General features: G+C 39.3%; 1 protein-coding gene across 1 annotated transcript in view; it reads right to left on the minus strand.

Annotated features, from left to right (window-relative positions):
* The window catches only part of LOC119496520 (doublecortin domain-containing protein 2-like), a 28,609-nt gene extending 10,726 nt beyond the window's left edge, over positions 1-17,883 (minus strand). Inside the window, exons 1-7 of the mRNA XM_037783894.1 lie at positions 17,005-17,883; positions 14,135-14,189; positions 9,750-9,826; positions 8,810-8,944; positions 8,221-8,370; positions 7,427-7,481; positions 6,787-6,970 (exon numbers count right to left, since the gene is read on the minus strand). Of these exons, the coding sequence (XP_037639822.1) occupies positions 6,787-6,970; positions 7,427-7,481; positions 8,221-8,370; positions 8,810-8,944; positions 9,750-9,826; positions 14,135-14,189; positions 17,005-17,291 (943 nt within the window). The 5' untranslated portion in view covers positions 17,292-17,883. The remainder of the gene's footprint in view (positions 1-6,786; positions 6,971-7,426; positions 7,482-8,220; positions 8,371-8,809; positions 8,945-9,749; positions 9,827-14,134; positions 14,190-17,004) is intronic.
* Between the last annotated feature and the right edge of the window lie 3,784 nt (positions 17,884-21,667).

Here is a 21,667-nt window from a genome sequence, read left to right on the forward strand (position 1 = left end):
TTAGAGATGCAAAACAAAAGGAAAGATGAACCTTTAAGAGATATTGAGACTGCACAATTGACATACTAAACTGCTCTGTGGGTTTGTGTTTGAAAGAGCATGAAGGCCTTAGGGCATGTGTCTCCAAATTCTTGCTGGCGTAAAATCTACTATTAGCTGGAACTGCTTGAAGATAATTTTTTAACCAGTCGATTTTTATAGACTGTCCTCCCCCAAAAAATGGCACCATAAATCCTTTGTACAAGCAGCTTATTATGACCCATATATACATTTATTGTCTGGCGTTGACCTCTAGTGGACGCAGAAGTTATGACGGGAGCAAAGGAAGAAGTCAGGTGACGTCGTATTAAGCGCAATAAAGTCTGTGCATGGAGGTCAAGGTGGATGGATGGGTCACACAAACAGGATTTTGACCCAGGAGGCCGCCGTTCGTCTAGAGTTATTTAAACTTACATGAGTTAAGTTAACATGACCTAATGTACGTAATCTAGGTTAACTTCAAGTCCCCAGGAAGAGCACTGGACTTTGAAGCACTTTTGTATAGCGGACAAACCGTGGAATTACAACTTCTGGGTTGAACACGGGATGCCATTTGGCCCAAAAAGACTTTTCTCCAAAGACTTAAATTGGGAAAGAGATGTCTGTAAATCAGCGGGTAATTTGTTTTTAGGTAAATAAACTTGCCTGTACGAACACTTAAATAGCCCTAATTTAAATCATTAGGTCCTAAAAGTTGTAAAATGCATCAATAGCCAAATACAGAGTTATTTTCCTTCCACCATTCATGTGAATGAGCCCCAGACCGCGGCTGGACTGCTATGGGTCTATAGATGCAGAAGATTGCCGAATGATCCGGGTAAATTTATCACTCGGCAGTCAAGCCATTTTGGCTTCATGCGCCACTGAGCAACTTTCATATAGGAATGAACGGGAGCCCGCCTACAACACTGTATCCAGTTCTCCTTATACATCCATGATGTTAATTTACATACTGTTTGTAACTTAAGTCAAGCAACAGCCTATACTTATTTAACCCAAACCATAATCTTTACCTAAACATAACCAAGTAGTTGTGTTGCCTAAACCTAAAACTGTGACATTTCACAGTTTAGATATGAGGACCTAAAGTTCATCTCTTGCCACCGGTAGGGTCGCTAATTTAGGAAACAATCTTGTGGGTTGTATTAGAAGGTAGGAACAAACAACTTATGTGGTTGTATGGGTTGGAGGACCATATGATTGCAGGCTGCATTGACTGCATGAAATCCACAGCTTCCAAAAGATTTCTCAAGGCATAATGAATCCATGAAAGCATGTGAAAACTCAATTTACAGCACTGTAAATCATTTCTACTGTGTAGCTTGCATGGCACACAAGTAATTTATAGCGTTGTGCCCCACGACTGCCTTGCAATTTAAAGAGGAATTTTGCTTAGCTAGAATGTTCTTCCATTGAATAACCTTGTTTTTCATAATATTTAAAAGACAGTTTAGGTAGAAATACCACATACAATCTCCAGGTAATCCTCAGAAAAGTCAAAGACCACATCCACAGTATCATTAGCCCTTAGTATGGAGGTATTATTCCAACTCTCTATAATCACTCCAGTGTGCGCAGCTCTGCAACCACTACTAACACAAAAAAAGAAAAAGCATAAAGGTACCAAATTGTGTTTTATGTTGATTTTTTTGGTTGCATTGTGCCTCAACTGGCCTCAGAAGTCATTGTTCAATTAGATCAAAAGAATTACAACATGCACACACAATTTGCAAATCAGAAAGTCCCCTCACTAATGCAAACACAGAGGCACATACAATTTAAGGGTCCAGATGATCAGTAGACGCCCTTCTCTTTCCCCTCTTGTTGTGATTTCTCCCTCTCTTTGCCTTTTCTCCCTCTCTTTGCCTTCCCTCCCTCTCCTCTTGTCCATACCTTTCTGTCTGTCTGTCCTTCTTGAAGTGCAAGGCTCTTTTGTTGATTTTTCAGAGAGCAATTTGGCCTCAGCAAGGGGGCCGAGGCAAGTAAAATTCTGCTTTGATGACTCTAAATGGAGAGATTATCTAAATGAAAGGCAATTATCCAAACCCCACCCATCCCTCTACCCTTCAATATCTCAGCCTTTCTTCCTCTACTCAGTGCTCGTGCAACACCATCTCAGGCTATTCAACACACTCGCTATTTGATTCCACCTGTACTCTTTCTTTCCTTCCTCTTAATATCCTCCTCCCGTCATCATCTCAACTTTTTATTCCCTCTTCTTTGACCTTCTATTTTCTCATCCCTTCTCTTTACATCCTGCCAAAACACATCCTTTTCCTGTCTCTACTATTTTCTATTCTTTTCCCATTCCTATTTCCATTCCTGCTGCTACTTCTTCTTCTTCTCTCCTCTCTTCTCAAGGGAGCCATTAACTGAACTGGTCACACAGGCCCTTTAAGAAACAGATAAACATCCTGTTTCTATTTTGAGGTTAGCAACAACCTCTGACTGGTTATATGCAACCTGAACATTAATGTGTTTTTGATCACTGGCCACATTGGACTGATAACCTATTCAATTTAAAAGGGCTCGCATACTGCGTTGGCTGAAGTGTACGCGTGCAACACGTCTTGTTGGTTAAGTCTTTTAAGCCAAATGTCTTTGTTATACTAGGTTCAGATTCGTTCCGTGACCTTTGCTGCATGACTTGTCGCACCGCCTCCCCCCTTGTCTTTGCTGTCACTCGCCACTGTGTTCACTCTAATGAAGCAGAAAAGTCAGGAGCTTTACAATACACGCAGACAGAAACTGCTGGAGTTATCCTCAGTCTGGCTCCCAGCAGCTGATAGACAGTGAATAATGGGGACTGGCGCACACACACATGGACGCACACCAAAACTAACCTCCTTGTCACAACAGAGTCAGCACCGAACAGAGGGAGAATCTCAAGTTACGGGGTCACTCTGTCTCATTTGTCATTTTCTTTCTTTCTCTCTATCATTTGCTTGTTTTCAAAGCCTTACAGTCGGTGCATCTCTCCATCTTTCCCTCACCCCTCCCTCTCTCGCAAATACATTGATACTGACATGACACCTTTATAATAATCTTTTGTTTTCACTCCAATGTTCCGGCGCACCAGAGATCTGAAGTGTGGGTTTCATGCCGTGTTCTTTCCACAGCCGCTGCCAGTCAGACAACTTTGTGGCTGTGTTCCTTTTGGCACCGCATTGGTGATGTGTTTACCTCATACCCAGCCAGGGCAGGATTTCCCAATGGGACAGTAACACCAAAAACACCTCTGCGCTGCTGTGAATCACTAAACAAACAAATGGGGATATGAACACTGTGTCCCTGGGAAACTGGACAAACATGACAACAACACTAAACTTAGCAGCTAATGGGTACAGAAGTAATTTGTTCTTGGTAAGCCAATGTGCTACTATGATTTCAGCTCTTCTTTGCTTTTAAACCGGCAGTAGGCAAAATGATTTCGGCATCATTTGGCAAAAATTCCATTATAACCTTTTACTGTAATGCTTATTTCTCACCTCAACAATTTTCAGAAACATCTTGTAGTGTACTGCTTAACTGTTAAATGAAAAAGTTTGCTTCCGCTGGTGGGCGGTGCTTGGTATTTCCTCAACTGATCTCAACAGGGTCACAGACTTTCTAATTTTACAGCTAAACAGTACACTATAAGATGTTTCTGATAACATTTGAGGTGAGAAATATACATTACGGTAACAGAATATTGGTTCATATTTGATCAGCGCTGCCTAGTTTGACCGTTTGATCGGAGTTCACGAGTGATTGACAGCGGCTCATAGACGGCAGGCTCCAGCTAGGCTCTGATTGGTTGTTTTCCTCCGGTCTGTGAAATCTTGCAGATGCCATTAGGAGCACCGGAGGACACCGGAGGACACCGGAGGACACCGGAGGACACCGGAGGACACCGGAGGGCACAGAGGAACATGATTTATTTTTTCAGATTACCTCTCTCATGCACTACTGTCAGGATATAGTGACTGTTTTACAAAAAAAAAATAATAATAACCATATGTGCTCCAATTTAAGATACCAAATGTGCAAATATCATTTTAGCATTGATTTGCTTTCGGAGAGAAGATCAACAACAAGAGTCACAATGCTGTATCTTACAAAAAGCCTGTTCAGCACCATGGACAGAGACAGACTAACATTCATGCAGAGACTGCATTACATGCACAACACCTACCTACTAAGCCAGACCAGTAAAAGCAATATTGTTTCTTGTAAAAATGACAACATTAGAAGAAAAGACTTTATAGGTCAAACAGTGAAGGGTGCATGAGAATGTGATACGTACGATCTTTTCTAATGCCTGATCTTGTTTTCCGAGCTGTCTGTCTGTTAATTTAATCTTTGCTCAATGTCACCCAAGGGGACCAATAATGCAACATGCTTTTCTCTGCCTGTAATACGACATGCCACACAATCTGATGCGCCAAGGCTTTTGAGGGTGACATTACAGGTTTCAAATGCACACACGGACAAAGACACGCGCACACACACATTTCTCATGCCTCTCTTTTGATGCAAAATGCCAGCTCCCCTGAACCACGGACACAATTCTCCACGCTCCTTTGGGCTTCTGCTGTCAACTCTCCTGCCAGAGGAGCAAACAGGCAACATCTATCATGAGCCACAAGATGACGTAATGGTGGTTCGTACCGCAGTAGGAGTTATAATAAGGTCAGCAGCAGAAAATCTAAATCCCTTTTACTGTAAAAGTTTAAATGAGAAAAAAAAACATCAATTCCCTCTCACAATGTTATACAATATATATACCATTCATGGAAAACATCTGTCCCAGAACAACAACATATCTTAATGTTCAGATGAGTGCCAGCTGCCAATGAGCACAAAAGTAAAAACTTTATAATAAACTGATCATAAGCCCAAAAAGATGACGTAATGTGTTTCTTGTAATAGTAGTTAATGTCATCATGCTGGACCTACTTTCAATATTTCTTGAAATATTTGTTTGCAGAGCAACAGTGCCACTATGTGGGCATTTAAGAATGCAGCAGGTTACATAAGATTTCAAAAGGCCATGCATTACATCATGTGTCTGTATATCGTATAACCTTAACTGTATACAAGCCCTGTTTGTGCACATGTTAAAAATGTTTATGGGAGAAAGATAAATCAGACATACAGACATTAAAAGGCCAGGTAGCACTTAAAGTATGTGGCGTTCTTGTTAGAAGTGTCCTTAAGCCAGGCACTCATCTTCTTGATTGCACAAGCACTTGTAACCGCATGTAAGCATATAGTACACCCACATGGGTATTCACTTTATCAGGGATTTAGAAACAGAAACATACACACAAACTCTCTCCTAATATAAACTTGCACTGTGGAACTTTTGTTTCCCCCCTCTGGCAGTGACAGTAATTGCACGAACACGGTCAACGGGTGCTTTTGACGTACGCCTCGACATATGCCCTCGCCGCCGATCGCTTCCTTTCTTACGGTACACGTCCACCAGGTCTGGCGAGGAAACTATAAAACACGCTGCTCCACTCAACTGGCTGTTCAAGCGGTGACGTACTCTAACGTGGATTGCGCCTGTTCTCTGCTTGCTGTTTCAAACAGAAAACAACATGGCGGCTTGCTCGTAAACTTTCTGTTATTCGGTCTAAACAATCATCCAAAATCTACTTCTGAAAACATTTTAAGTGAAAAATAGACCACTGCTGAATGTCATTTCACTTTAGAACTAGATTGCCTAGTTTGACAGCTTGGTCTAAGTTTCGTGAGCCGGATGTGTCACGCTGGACGAACTCATTTGCATAAAAAGTTGAGATTTTTCAACCTTATTCAAATACAGACCCGCTCCAACTTGCGGCAAAACTCCCACAATGTACTGGGAGACTGCTTCTTCTGCTTTCCATAGAAAATTAATGGAAAGCGTTCATGGACGCCCTCCTTCACCGGATCATGGTGGAAATGCATCGTTAGACTTTAATCCTCTGAACGCTGAGTTTCTATTTTTTTCTGGAACTTGAACTTTTTTCTTGGACGCTTCTTAGGATTTTCCACCATAACTTCCTGCTGCTCCGCTGCTATGGTCTCCAAACCCTTCCTGCCCTCTTTAGCCCTGGCTGGTCTACATAAAATGCATCACTTCCGGTGCACCAGCAAAGGAAAGTGGCCACAGACACCAGACGCCACAACTCCGGTATACTGCGAGACAGAGAGAGAGCTTTCCCTCGCCCCAATAGGCTTAATCGGCATTGTGTGAACTCATTTGGCAAGGGCTTGAATGTAATGTGAGTCCCGCACTCCAGTTTTAAATAGCGCATGCAGACAAAGATTAACAGAAAATGGTGATGATGAATGCTTAGGAAAGTACAATAGATTACAACAGATACTGTAATTGTTTTACTTTGGTGGCCCCTTTTTAAAAAATAATGACATCACAACTATTATATATCCTTATGTGTGGTAAGTGAAAAGAGCTGCAAGAAGTAATCATTATTACTAGTGTTGATTATAACTGTTTTGTTAATATTAAATCAATTACTTGCTACAGAAATACAATACTGCTGCTTTTTTTTCTTCACTGCATTATTCATCAAATATCCCGAGAAAAAAAAACTCAACAGACTTAGAAGAGCTACAGTCCTATCTTGTGATTTTGAATGTGGTGCTGTTGACCTCCAAAGCCACAGCCACACTGTATTTGCTGGACCTGTTTGGAATTAGCATGTATATTAAATGATGGTATTCCTATCCATACCGCTCTATTTGTTTCTGCATTACCATTGTCAGCGATGCCGAGGGTCATGCTTTGTCCACTCCTCTTCTTCCTGAAGGACATGAGTCTGGCCTGAGAGATCTCTCTGACGATGGAGGACAGGTGATCCTTGCTGCTGCCGTTGTGGCTTGGAGGAGAGGCCTTGGAGTCTCCGTCTCCACTGTCACTGCATCGGACCACAGACTTACTCTGGAGGACATAAAAGTCTGGTCAGTTGATGGGAAACTAAAAGTACATACAACATTGGGATATCTATATTAGCTGCTTCTGTTTATCTAAAGTTCATGTCCTCGTATGATTGCTTACAGTTTTACTTTGAGCATTTATTGTATTACAATAGTAATATTATAAGGGCTGGAGAATGAGAACTGTGTTAACTAAGTATTCAAACAATAGAGCCAAATAATACACCCTTGAACTAGGCTGAGTTTTAACATTTGAGATGTAAAGCAACTAAATCATACAGAAAAGCTAATACTTCCCTCTATTCTTTGTATGTCTAACAATCCTGTGCTAATTATTTCAATGCTAGTTGCTTTATGTAAGCAACAAACGGTACGCCAGCTATGAAAATGTTGAATTTCTTATTTCCAATTTGAAACAAAACTAAATAATCAAAATGCGAAAGACAGGTGTGATTCTTACGTTTCCATTTTGCTTGGAGAATCTGTAGATAGGTGGGAGAGAGTACGCTTTCATTCTGTAAACAAAACAGACACAATATTAACAGAAAGACATGATATGAAGCTTTCCTTAGAACACCAATTTATGAACTCAGGCATCTGAAATTAACCATGCAATTTTGTAAACCACAATATAACTAAAGTTCACCTGAAAATGAAAAAAATTGAGGTTTGAATGCTGTATTGATTGATATTTGATTAATAAGTATTATTCCGATCTAAATATATTATGAAAAAAGCCTGTTAAATAGAGCTTTGTGTATGTGCATGTGAAATGGTAAACATTATGCATTACCTTCCTGATTTAAATCATTTCTATAGTATGAAAAGTATTCAAACATTGCAGTAGGCAACACTTTTATTCACATGCAGCAAGTAAAATAATATTTGGAGCTAAGGGATGTAGGTTTCAGGAGATTGGAAGGCAGATATTAGCCCTGGAGGAGTAATTAGTTGCCACGCTGGAACACAGACAAACACAAACTGAACCGTCTCCAAGAACCATCCCTGGTAACCATAGTATTCCATTTTGAAATTTCCACAACTGTCCACAGAGGACTCAGGAATCTACATACTGATGGATACTAATAATGTGGTCAATGTTGATGCTAACTGAATAACTTAAGATACCTTCCTCAATATAAAGGAATTGTTTAAGGAGTGTTCAAGGACATTCAAAGATGTTCTGTGGGGAGTAAAGTAGGCAGATGTGCGTCTGATAACGTGCTTGTAAATTTTCTACAGTGCAGTGCTCACCCATTGACCCTCCTTGTCCCTCTGGGTTTGGTGAAGAGAAGATCACTGTAGGGCAGCTTCTTAAACCTTTCTCTCCCCACAGCCACATACAGCTGACCGCTCTCCAGCTGATTCCCATCAGTCACCTGGTGGCCTTCATAGGTGTAGAGACTGGATAAGAGATACAAAGTGAAAAGCCCCACGGGTCCCATCATGTGTTTGTACCAGTTTGTCACATTTGAGTTGCAGAATATCATCCCATAATCAGCATGTGGTCATTTATTAAGACAGTTAAAACATTAACAAGCACATACTGTTTTTCTGCAACAGCAAAGATATTCAAACATGTCCATGTTAACATAAGGGACTTGAAGCAAGTTTAAAGAAAATCTGTTTCTTTTTTCATTATGCAAATTTATACAGCAAAGTGCTAGAAATCTGAAAAGGTCATCTGATATAATGGAAGAACATGTGGTGTAAGTCTTAAACTGCTGTCATGTATTGTTCTTGAGTTATTTTGTTAACAAGTAAAGACAGGAATTATATAATATTGTAAGGAAAAAATACAGTCCCATATGTTAAGTGTGAGCATTTTTTTTTTTTGCTGTACCTTCGGACACCTCCCATGACTTTCATGCCCATCCTCTCTGTGATCATCTCTAGTATTTTGTCAAACTGGCCGAGCATCCTCTGGTGGATCAACTGCCTCATGGCAGGGTTCAACACATCGCCATTTGCTACCACACTAAGAAGAGAAAATACACATGATTAAAGCAAACACTGACAAAGACGGGCTTCCATTGTCAAGTATATCCTATGAGTTCAGGAATCAGCAGCCTATGACATTATCTGCCACTTGGATAAACAGTCAGATCAAGGCTGAGAGTTACATACATATCATGGTTGTGTCTAGAAGGTAACCCGCAAGTTGGGGAAATTTTTGCAAGATGGTTATGGTTAGGATAGGTCGTCGGGCAGTGAGTCTCGAGAGAGTTCTTTCAAGTTTGTGCAGATTTCAGATCAGATTTCGCAATTCGTGGGTTACCTTCTAGACATGACCACATACAGTATATCATGGAATGAACGGAAAAACAAATACAAATTCATAAGTGAATCGGTTAGGGTTAGGGTTAGGGTACACTAAGAGCACTAACACGGCATCACCGCTGACAGAGCCAATAGTGTTTACGTGAAGGGGGACCGGAGGGCGGGTGCTACTCTTCCGCAATGGTGCCGTCAGTCAAGATGGCGTTTTCATCTGTAACCGCAATATGAGAGTACTGTAGAGTGGCGGCCTGTGAGCCAACCATTGGGGCACGCTCACATCCATGAAGATGCACTAAAAACAAGCACGGCCGGCCCGGCTATGTCAACAAAGCATGGAGAAGCTCTGATTACAACACACACAAGAGGGAGAGCGACTTCATTCTCTGCTCAGGTAGACATTACCCAATATATCTCTAAATAGCAAATAGTTGTTGGCTGCTATATTAATGTTGTAGATATTGTATACAGCACCTTTAATGTGATACAGGGGGAATTGAACTTACAATATTGTACACGGCTCCTTGATGGGTTTCAGGAATCGAGCTGACACAAGGATTCGATTCGGTGGCAGTGGTTTGGCCTGGAAAAGAGGAATGGAAAATGTGTCAAACAAACAGCATCTCAGAGATCATTAAAGATTATCTGGCACACAGACACATCTGGTACGGACAATGAAGCTAAAAGTACATGGAAAAAAGGCTTGGCTCATTACTCTATATGACATATAACAGGGAACCTGTTATAAAGACTGCTTTGAAAGCTTGTTAGCAGATCAGTGTGTCCAGTTGGGATTTAAAGATAGCTCCCAGTAGAGACTCAGAACAACAGTCCTGTGCAAACTTTAGGGACTTTTTTGCTTTAGAGACCAGTGTTAACACTGGGGTCAATATTGAGTTGGTAAGGACAACATTTAAGCTCCTTAATATAGCCGCCCATGCATGTCAGAGCAGTAAACAGGGCTAATACTATACGTCCTCTAGAGCCAGAGCTGCTTGGATAATCAGAACCGGCAAGAGTGACAACAGTTTGATGTAGCATAAACAATAATATGTGTATTCATTTAAAAATCCATCCAATTTTTTCTCCTATTGCTGTGAGAGATTTCAGTGCATGGGACAAAAAAACAAGATTGTGTAGCATCGAAAGCTTTTACCCCTGATGGCAATGAGAAAGAGCTATTGTGCACACTAAAATAATCTGTCTCTCATCTCTGTGACAGCAAAAGAATGAGCCCTCTGTAATCCTTTGGGGTTGTGAGGTTGCAAAGAGTGAGCACTGCAGGTCCTGTCCCATAACGCCCGGTAACCCACTGTGACTCTAAGACTAAGATTCGGATCCTCTGAGAGAGAGAGAGAGAGATAAGGAAGGAGGTATATTAAAAGTCTCCTGGGGGCTCGTGAGTGCACCCTGGCAACAGAGGCCAGAAGTAGAATTCACAAACTTGTGAGACACATTCAGAGATATATACCAGTAACAAAGCATAAAACACTATAGCGAGGTTCTTAACACAGAATATCATTGATAAAATGCATTTTAATTTACATAATTGCCAAAATAATCAATGCTGCTTTCTAAATAAAAATGCAATCGCACTTCCCCTATGTGTACTGCAAACCATAGAGACTACTACAGTGTAAACCACATAGCTAGTAACCAGTCCAAGTCAGGAACAAACAGAAACGAGCAAGACGAGGCATGGATCACTCTCTGGGGAGCCATTAGAAGAACTAGATTTGTTTTTCTATCGACAATGATTTTTATATAAGCACATGATATTTTATTGTACAGCAGGAAATGTTCACTCGGCTCATTTTAGTGTCCACGTACACATTATGTTTGGCGGAAAGCATCACTTTCCACTATCGATGCTATAAGCATGTACTTTTAACAGGAAACCCAGACAGAGGAAATACCATTTACTTTCAATGCTGCTCATACACTTCCCATAATAAAGGCTGACCCAAATGCTTCGAAGCTTTGAGCATTGCCATGGTAATTGACCTCCAAATCAGTAAGTTAGTGTGTAATAATAAAGTATAAATCCCAAAATAGCCCATGAAATAAAGAATAATCCTACAACATTAGTCATATTCAACATGAATTATTATTCTAAGACGGATATCGCTGTTTGTTGTGTGTAGAAGTGTTTGTGTACACTGGTGCGGCAGCGGCGCCGTCCCGGGCACTGAAACAGGGGGGATGGAGACAGACAGACAGACAGACAGAAGAACATGTCAGCCTTCTGCGCTGCACCACAAAGCTTCGTATACCTTCGAATATTTCTCACCGAAGCTTTGAAGCCCAAAAAATGTTATTCGGGACAGCCCTATCTCACACCCAATCGATTCCATCTAGAGACCGCAGATGCTATATGCAGCTAAATGAATAAGTAAAGTCAGTGCTGATTTATGATGGAAGTTGTGTGTATAACAAGGTACTACATCTTGACTAGTGGTGGAAATCACTATGATTCTCATCTCACTTAAACACTCCATTAATCTACCAACATCACTGTTTACTGGAGCACTGCTTGAAGTGGGTCCTCTCAAGCCCACCTAATCAAACATAGAGCAACAAAGAAGCACATTTCAAAGTAAAAATGGAATGTAAGAACAATAGAAGATCTAGTATGAGAAAGAACAAAACTGAAGCTGGGGTCATAATAAGCCATATGGTTCATCAGAAGCAGTAACCTTCCTATAATAAGTCCTTCCTATAATGCTCCAAAATCAGTAAGGACAAGAAACAAACTTGCCAATCATCCGGCCGGCTAAGAGTTCTCCTCATCATTAATCGACACAATCAGGCAGGTTAAGTGGGGTAGTGAGGAGGGGGGGAAGCGGGGTCCTTGTAAACTAAATTGGCTCCGTTTACGCTCGCCACGCAATCACAGCAGCAACAACAAGCCCTTGAGGTTATCTGTGATGAATGAGCTTATAGTGGCGTGCGATAAGACAAAATCAAGAACACAGATTCACTTTGTATGATTAACATGTGAAGAGAGGCAGTGCACACACAGCCAACGCTGTACAGTATGTAGCCAGAGACAAAGGTTAAAGTCAAAGAAAAAAATGGGCAGCACACTTGTAGTTCAGAGTAACCTGACAAAGACCTTGTGTTTTAATGTGACCATGGTTTTCTCCATCTAAAATCAGCATGTCAAACTTTTGCACCCATTTGTTTTATGCCATGCGGCCCTCATAACACCATGAATGGATTAATAGGGCTAGAATATATGTCATTATAAGAAAAAAATAACTTATTTGGAAAGAGGACCTACGGTTGACTCTCAAAACAGAAACAAAACACCAGTGAACTTGGTTTTAAGCTGCTCTCGTTTTGGCTGTGACTTCATAGCTGGTGATTAAAGATGCATTGAAAGGAGGGATGATTATGATCCATAAATCAATAATGCATGGCCATTGAGACAACAACAAAGTGATTCTTCACAGAGAACAATAGGGGGGGAATGCTAAACATAACACCTTGCTTAAATGATCTTTCTAAAACCTTTACACCTCATCAAATCCTCATGTATCTTGCATTTAGTGGCAGGTTCAAATGTTGAAAAATTGAAAAGAGTACGGATATTGTAACTGAAACCATGCCTCGAAAACATAGCCGGTGAAGGGTTCCATTAATCTCTGTAACAAAATATAATACAATAACGTAAAAGCAATTTAAACAATGCGTCTATGATTAAGATATTCATTCTTTTCGTACTGGATACTCATACTGGATTTCACTGGCCTACTGTTAAGATGTTGTCTAGTCCACAGTGCGTGATTGAGTTAGCAAGTGAGTGCTTCTTCCTGCTAAAAGTAGAGGACCAGGAGATTGAGTGGAACTTGAGGATCTTCTCTGGCAAGACCATGTGGTGATTTACAGCACCCCAAGACTGTCTTGGTGATTGACAGGACCATGTAAATTATGTAAACAGGTTCCATCTCTGCAGATTGGGTTTATATGATGTCAAAGATTATACAGATTGGGAATTCCAGGTGTTAACAAATACTTTTCTATTACATATCTCTCCTATTACACAAAAATGGTTACTCATATTTGATCTGGATGAATTCATCTTTATAAGGCTGGGGTCTTAACGCAAATATGCGAACACACTGCTATTCGCTACAGCTACTGCACTACTTTACTTAAGACTTTTTACTGCATTTAACAAGGACTTACCTTTCTTGACTTACTTGACACGCGAATGACTTTCTGATAAAATGAAAGAAGGCATGCATACTTTAGCAGCACTAACTTACTGTTAGGCAATGTGGCCAACTACCTGGGACCCCCCAACTAAAAGGGCCCCAAACAGCTATAGATTTATCATGATGTTTAGATATGAAAAATATTGAATCATTTTACTATTCTGTCTCATTATACCCCGAAATAACTTACAAAAGGCCCCCAAAGCACTTAAAAATATGCATCTCATATACTACTTACTGAGTACTTCTACTTCGGAGGAAAACATCGTAGTACTACATTTACCTGACTGAGAAATGTTACGTTGCAGATTCAGATTTTACTCACAAATATAACAATTGAAACATATTATTTTTCAGTAAAGTACCCCGCATTATATTGGAATTGAAAGCTCCAACTTGAACAGACATAAATAAATAAATTGAAGTTCATTGTGCTGATGATACCTATCTTTCACTCTTCACTTGAAGTAATCATTTGAATGCAGGACTTTTACTGTGTCGTATTAATAGTTTGACTATTAATAGTTAATAGCTTTACTTCAGAAAACAGGATTACTTCTACCATTGCCAATACCAACATTCCCAGTTAGAGAGGGTGAAAAGTAAAGCTAGACAATGTTTGCCTGGGGCATCCCAAATCAATAAAACCACCCCCCACCCCCAGAACTTACCTGCATTGGAAGAGTCTGCATCATCCTCTTCCTTCTCGAGCCAATCTGTAGGTAACTACAGACAAAACATACATACGGTCACGTTAGCCTGAATTAAACATACTAAACACACTGATATTTAACAGAGGTAGTCTGTAATTCACAGAATAAGAAATATAACTATATTCCATGGATGAGGGATGTGAATGTTTTCTTTGCTGCTAGCTGTGCTACCATAACACATGTAAAAGTAATATCTATACCTCTTAACTCTTTTAGACCAGATGCACCATATGTGAGGCACTAGTCCATTAAAGCAGAGTTTGTAGCTTCACATTGTGCATAATAAGTACAAACAAACTTTACTGCAAGGAAATGAGTAGTTGGTGAATCATTCATGTATTCATCATCTCTTAGAATTAGATCTGATTCCTCTGGGTATTGAAGCAACAGCGTGGTATGCAGCAGTGAGTGGGGACAACAGGATGATGACTAGTGCAAGTGCATTATGTTCTGCAGCAGATACAGTACCCAAAATCTTTCCCTGGTATTTAAAAAAATGTCAAGGAACATAGTGACAGTACACAAACGTCAGCATGTGCTCCAGAATAACTTCCCACTTAGCTGGTTCACCACTACATCCTATGAATAACTCGCTGCACAAATCTCATTAACTGCAGTATAAGTCCACTTATTTTTAGGCCCTGTAGCAGAGCACACTGGAGGAGCTGGAGTGTTGATCTCATCTGCCTCATGCCTATGACTCAGCACGGGGGCAAAAAACTGTTGAGTCACATAAACTTTTAGGAGTCTTACTAGTTGTGGTGGAATTTCTGATACATAAGTTAACTCAATAGGAAGGAAGAGGCCCCGGAGCTGTTGATGTCTTACACAGAAACTTTACTGAAGCTTGATCAAGGAGCAATTGTCAGGTCTCCACCATTGAGGTGCTCTCTGCGTGAAGGCCTCACAACTCTGCACCTTCCTCCCTGGTGCTCAGTGTTTTACCCTCATCATGTTTTGACTTACTTGGTTCCTCTGGCATCTCTGACCCTGGTTGCCCCAGCGACTGGCTCTATGGTCCCTACTACAGACACAGCTGTACAGATAACGGCGGCTCCTCTAGACAGGATTCCAACCCAATAATGTCAACAGAGGGACACTCTGAGAAACACTCTGACCCTACCAAGGAGAGAGGAATTAATAGAAAATCCCATCACACTATAGTCATACTTTAAAAGTATGAATGTAGACAAATGGCTGAATGACAACATTGACTGTGGAACCCAGTTAGTACATGTGTGCAGTGGATTTTAATTACCTCCAATATCAGTAATTAGCCTATACAGCATGCCTTCCTGCAGGTAATAGTCTTTTGCTAAATGGGTTAATAAACCTGGTATGTAAAAACACCAGTATTTACGCACTCATGTATATTATTTAGTCACTGTGAGAAACCCATGTGAACATAGTTATTAAATAATATCAAATATGCCAAAATAAATTTGTGTATTTATTTGTGTATATGCTGTATGTGTATGCATATGTATATGTATATATGCATGTATGTATATGTATGTATATAAATATTTATTTTTTATTAACCTCTCCTCTCTCCATGTATAGACCCCACCCCAAGGCACACACACAGAAATGTGCTAACTGGCCTGTCTTCACTGTTCTTGTCGTCCTCTTGTTGTTGTGTTAATGTATTTTCTTTTGTCTTGTAATAAAAAATAAAAAAAATAAAATAAAAAAAAAATATGCCAAAAATGACTTACAGTACTAGTCATACTTTAAAAGTATGAATGGAGACAATTCAATTCAATTAAATTCAAGCTTTATTAATCCATCTCGGGACAATTGGTTTGGAGCAGCTTGTACATAAAAACATAGATAAAACATTACCACAACAACAACAACAACAACAACAACAATATATGTAAGCTAAAAAAAGTATATAAAACAGGACCCAAAACGATTACTGAATGGCTGAATGACAACATTGACTGTGGAACCCAGTTAGTACATGTGTGCAGTGGATTTTAATTACCTCCAATATCAGTAATTAGCCTACAACTGACCAGCATGCCTTCCTGCAGGTCATAGTCTTCTGCTAAGTGGGTTAAACCTGGGATGTAAAAACACCAGTATTTACATACTCGTGTATATTATTTAGTCACTGTGAGAAACCCATGTGAACATAGTTATAATTAATGATGTCTAATTATCTTTTGATATGTTTAGATATATTTTCTTTTCTTCTGTACTGTTTTTTTGTATGTATTTCATTTTTTTTATTGGATTGTTTTCCACTGTTTGGTTAGGTTTTTTCTGCAAATTTTGTGTACTTCTTGTTGTTGTTTAACTTTTGTTGTATTTTTAAAATTATGTTAGCTTCTTTCTTCCTTTTTTGTTACTGTTTTTTTTTTATCCTGGGGTTGGTGGGGGGGGGAAGGTCCTTTGTATATAAGCCTGTGGCTTCTTGACCTCTCCTGACACACTTCTTGTTTGTTTTTTTCATTGACTGGATTTTGTGAAGTTTTATATATGTGCAAATAAAAAAGAAAAAAACAAAAACATTATTAAATATGCCCAAATAAATGTGTGTATTTATTTGTGTATATGCTGTATGTCTATGTATTTGTATATTTATATATGCATGTATGTATATGTATGTATATAAATATAGTTTATTTTTTCTTTTATTAACCTCTCCTCTCTCCATGTATCCACCCTATAGACCCCACCCCAAGGCACACACACACATAAATGTGCTAACTGGCCTGTCTTCACTGTTCTTGTCGTCCTTGATGTGTTAATGTATTGTCTCTTGTCTTGCAATAAAAAAAAATAATGATAAAAAAAAAAATCTGCCAAAAGTTACTCACTCCAGTTTCCTGAACCTCTCCCTCCCAGCAGCGACGTACTGCTCTCCGCTCTGCAGGCTCTCCAGACAGTCCACCTTGTGGCCTCCTCTGGGTGTGTAGATGTTCCTCACCGCTCCAAACGGAGCTTGTATCCCTCCGGTCACCTCTCTCAGCAGAGTCTCAAAGTTGGACACCCTCTTCTGGTTGATCACAATGCGGCGAGCCTCGTAGTAAGGGTCGCCGTTTCGGTACATGAAAATGTTCTTCACGACGGGCTGTGACAGAAAGTTGGGCTTCTCCGAGCTCATCGTTGTGCGTAAAAAGGAAGCAGGCTGACGCGCAACAGAGACAGAGAAAGATCTTTGTTATAATAAACTTACAACGGGTTGATCCCAACTGCGAGACAAAAGCTTATAGGCCATTATAATGACATTAGAGCTGCTCCATGCCGGCCAAATGTTGAGGGTTGAACGCGGCACGCAGGTCTCCGATGAGGACAGTTCGCAGTCTGGACGCGTTGGAGGCGTTTTTAGGGGGTTAAAGGCTACACTCACAGGTTAAATTAGGTTACTGGATAAAAACAAGAGCACATGCATGGAACTGGCGTTATAAAATGTCAACTATCCATATACGTTTTTGCAGAAGCGCAGAGGAAAAGAGCGCATATATCCGCTTCTTGTGCGCACCACTTTACGCAGCAGCAGGTGATGGTAAAAGCCAAACGGCGCTCTGTAGTTTCTCAACGCTGCTGTAGGCTGGGTATCATGGGAGCTCATCTGTTGGGATGTATCTATGGAAACACACACGCTGTTCTCTCACCCATTACCAGGGACCTCACACACACAGCCATAATTAACAGGTATAGTCAGTCAACTGATTAACTGATGAGAAATAGATTTTATTATAGGAAACATAATCAAAGATGCACTGTAAACAATTGCTGTTAATTTACAGCAGGATTTCAACAGTATTAAGCTGTTATTGCTAAAAACAGTGCTTTACAGTTAATACAAAAGAAAACCTGTTAAATTAGGCTATAGACCAGTTTTTTAACTGAACTATAATGCATTCTTAAAAAACAGCACTTTACTGCTGATCAACTGTCTAAAGTATCATCAGTAACAGTTTCATGCAGTATTTTTTTTAATTCTGGGACCTGATCTGCACATGTGAGGCTTGTACATTGTACATGATTGGAAAATCTGTGAATTAGCTTTATTGTTCTTCACTCACATGTTGTTCTGGTTTGCATTCTGTGCTTGTAGCCAGCTAGAGACAGACATTTTTGGAAAAAGTGTCAACAAGTCTATTATAGCCTTTTTCCTAACAAGTGCCTTTAATTGTATTTAGTGTGACTATTCTTATGTCTGTAACCTGCTAAGTCTATTCATCTAGGCAAAAAATAATGTTTTATTAAAATGTATGTAAAAAATACAACCTAAATAGTGCATTAAAACAAATCAGTAAGATAATGTAAAAGAAAGGTGGAAAAACAGCTATATCTTTAAACACTAAATTAACTGTAAAATACTGTGAAATTAATAAAAAAAACAGTTAAAACTGTATTTTTTATTAACAGTACAAAGCTGTAAATGTCAGCGACAGTATAATAATGTTAATTTTACAGTAACATAAAGGCAACCCTGCTGCCAGTTCTTTACTGTTATTTTACTGGGAAATTCTTAACAGTATGTGTGCAAACTGCCAGTTCGTATAGGAAACATAATCAAAGATGCAAAGACGAGCCCTGTGAGCAGAGGGAATGAAAAGTGGAAACATTTGTAAGACTTGAACGCTGTAAAAACTCTCCAACAAGACATGTGAGAAAGTTAATTGGGCATCAAGAGACCAATTGGACACCCGGCGGTGACATCCCACAAAGTGGTACAGAAAACATGTTTGTTCTGTGTACTATAATTGTGTTGCGTAACAACAAGGAGATCTGAACTCCATGTCCTTTTTTTGCACATTTATTGTCAAGTGGCACCCCTTCCTGTCACAGCAATTAAAAGCAAAATGTAGGCCTATTCATAATACAAACATTTGGATTAATTATTGTTTATCCAATTTCACCAGTGTCAATATATCCTCCTGAGACCCAGCCCATTGACATGTGTCCTCTGTAGTGGACATTTTGTCCACATGCATATCCTCTTACTCTTTTGACTTACTCTATCAACCCCTGGTGTATTGTAAAGAGGACATCATGGGCTTTCCAGTGATATGGCATGTGTTTTTTTTTAAGCAATTTGAATGTATTCTTGGTTTAATATCACTCTGCAGCCATAATCTGTTCATTTTCTAGTCTTTTCACAGTAAAATAGTCCTGTAGTCCACTACAGTGGACAATAAAAATAAAGTTTAACAAGCCTAAATTGTTAAGATTCTCTTTTAACCCTAAATAGGAAGGAAATCACAAAAAAAAAGTAATTGGAAGACACTTTTTTTAACTCGGGTTCCCAGGAGGATATGTGAATATTTCCCCATGAAATATTATATATTTATTCATACATGCACCATATAATAGTTGTGGCAAAGCTACCAGTTTAATTGATGTGAATGTCTATAGTTTTGTCAGTTGCTGTATATTGTGTCAGAGGGCAAATCATCACCAGAACCTCTTTTTTACTTCTTTCCCTCCTCGTTCACCTTATTGTCCTCATGACCTCTTTCATCATCAGAAGCAGCAGAATTCTTGCTCTATTGGGACGTGTTGGGTGAGTGAGCCAACAATAAAGGCCAGTCAGTATAGATGTAGTAATATATTATACAGGATGTACTCTAATCATCTGGCTTGTTGTAACCTATAGTAGCTCTGTCAGCAGCAATAGAGTCGCCTACATTGTACAGCTGCATCCACCTGTAGTTCAACTTCTTTAGATGCCATTCTCTCTTGAGAACACATGATGGTGCTGTTTTATAATAGTGTGCTAGAATTAAAAAAAAGTGTTCAGCAGGGGAGTAGCTGCAGATAAATTATGTAATGTAATACTAGATTTACGATAGTTCATAAGATACTGTTGATGAGGCTCAGGTTATATTTTGTATTTTTAGTCTCTTTGTACAGAGTGGTTGAAACATGGGGTGGCAGAGGTTGACATGTAAATCATGTAGGTTCAAGATAGATCAGATATGTTATATAAAGGCGCTACAATTATGGAATTATAATTTCTCTTGTAATACTAAAGAAAGAGGCTTTAAGATTGCTTTGGACGGGTAGTTTGCTTCTGCATCCTTTTTAGGAATTCAATTTAATTGTATCTGTTGTGTTTTATGTTGGACTTTTGGTATTTAGTGCTTACTGACTAAGATAAGATAAGATAAGATATTCCTTTATTAGTCCAGCAGTGGGGAAATTTGCAGTGTACAGCAGCAAAGGGGATGGTGCAAAAAACAAGATGCATCAGCTAACACAGTAAAAAGAGAGCTAAACAAAGTGTAACAAAATATGAACCATTTAAATAGAAGGAAGTATAAAAATAGGAGCATTATATACAGTATTGACAATAAACAGACTATTAACAAAATTGCACAAGTGGAAAATGATATTGCACAGTGAGAATGAAATGAAATTTCACCTGAAAATGTCAGGTTATTGTCAGTTTTTATTGTGTAAGTATAATTGAATGCAGTTTTTGCTAAAAGTGTGAAACTTTATGTTTTGCATAGGGATTTTCAAAACCCCCACAGTCAAAGAGAAATAAAGGATGTATTTTAGGATTTGTTTACAGTTCCTGACTTGATTGAACTTTGATTATTACCCAGTATAGCTTGACAAACATTCTCATCTTTGGCAAAGATAATACCAAAAATGATTCTCATTTGGGCTCAGGCATCTGGAGTGTGTGCATTAACTTGTGGACTGTTATGATGGGATGGTGTCTGCAAAACTATTCTAAAGTAGTGATGTGTAGGGCAGGCATTTTGTCAGTAGAAGGCAGTGTACAACAAAAAACAAGCATTACACAGGGGCAACACACACAATCCTGTACTTCTATACTTGTGAGGACCCTCATTGACATAATTCATTCCCTACTAGCCCCTTACAAATAACCTTATTCATCACAACTAAATGCCTAACCCCGTCCCTTAACCTGACCTAACCTGGAGCATAAAACCAAGTTTGAACCCCCAAATAGAACTTTAAAAGTCTTTCCGAAGGTGAGGACCAGGCAAAATGTCCTCACTTTCCAAAAATGTCCTCACTCTCAAGGACTAAAATTGGTTCTCACAAGTACACGCACACATGCACATTTTGTGAAAATTCAAAATAAAGCATAACTCAGATCAAATGCAATTTCTTGATGTTAAAATAACATTTTGGAGCTCTCTTGCTGTCCTGTCTCAAATGGCATGCTTTTCTAAGTTTACAGTACCTAGAGAGAAAATAAGTTTCAAGAGTAGACGTAACAAAGTGCTTCGCAATAAAAGACAAAAATAATTAAATGAATGAATAAATACATAAAAGACAGAGCAACAGACATGAAATGCAGACATAAAGCAACATGCTAAAAACAAAGTTTGTGATTAAATGAGAAAGTAAATAAAAGCAAGTCTTAATAAATGGGTCTAGAGCTGCTTTTTAAAGGTGTCCTCCGTGTCTAAATATGTTAAGTTCAATGGGAGAGAGTTCCAAAGTTTAGGTTAAGCTACAACACCAAAAGCACAGTCTATCCTATACTAA

The sequence above is a fragment of the Sebastes umbrosus genome, chromosome 11 (genome assembly GCF_015220745.1).
Source record: "Sebastes umbrosus isolate fSebUmb1 chromosome 11, fSebUmb1.pri, whole genome shotgun sequence".
In the NCBI taxonomy this organism is placed as follows: Eukaryota; Metazoa; Chordata; class Actinopteri; order Perciformes; family Sebastidae; genus Sebastes; species Sebastes umbrosus.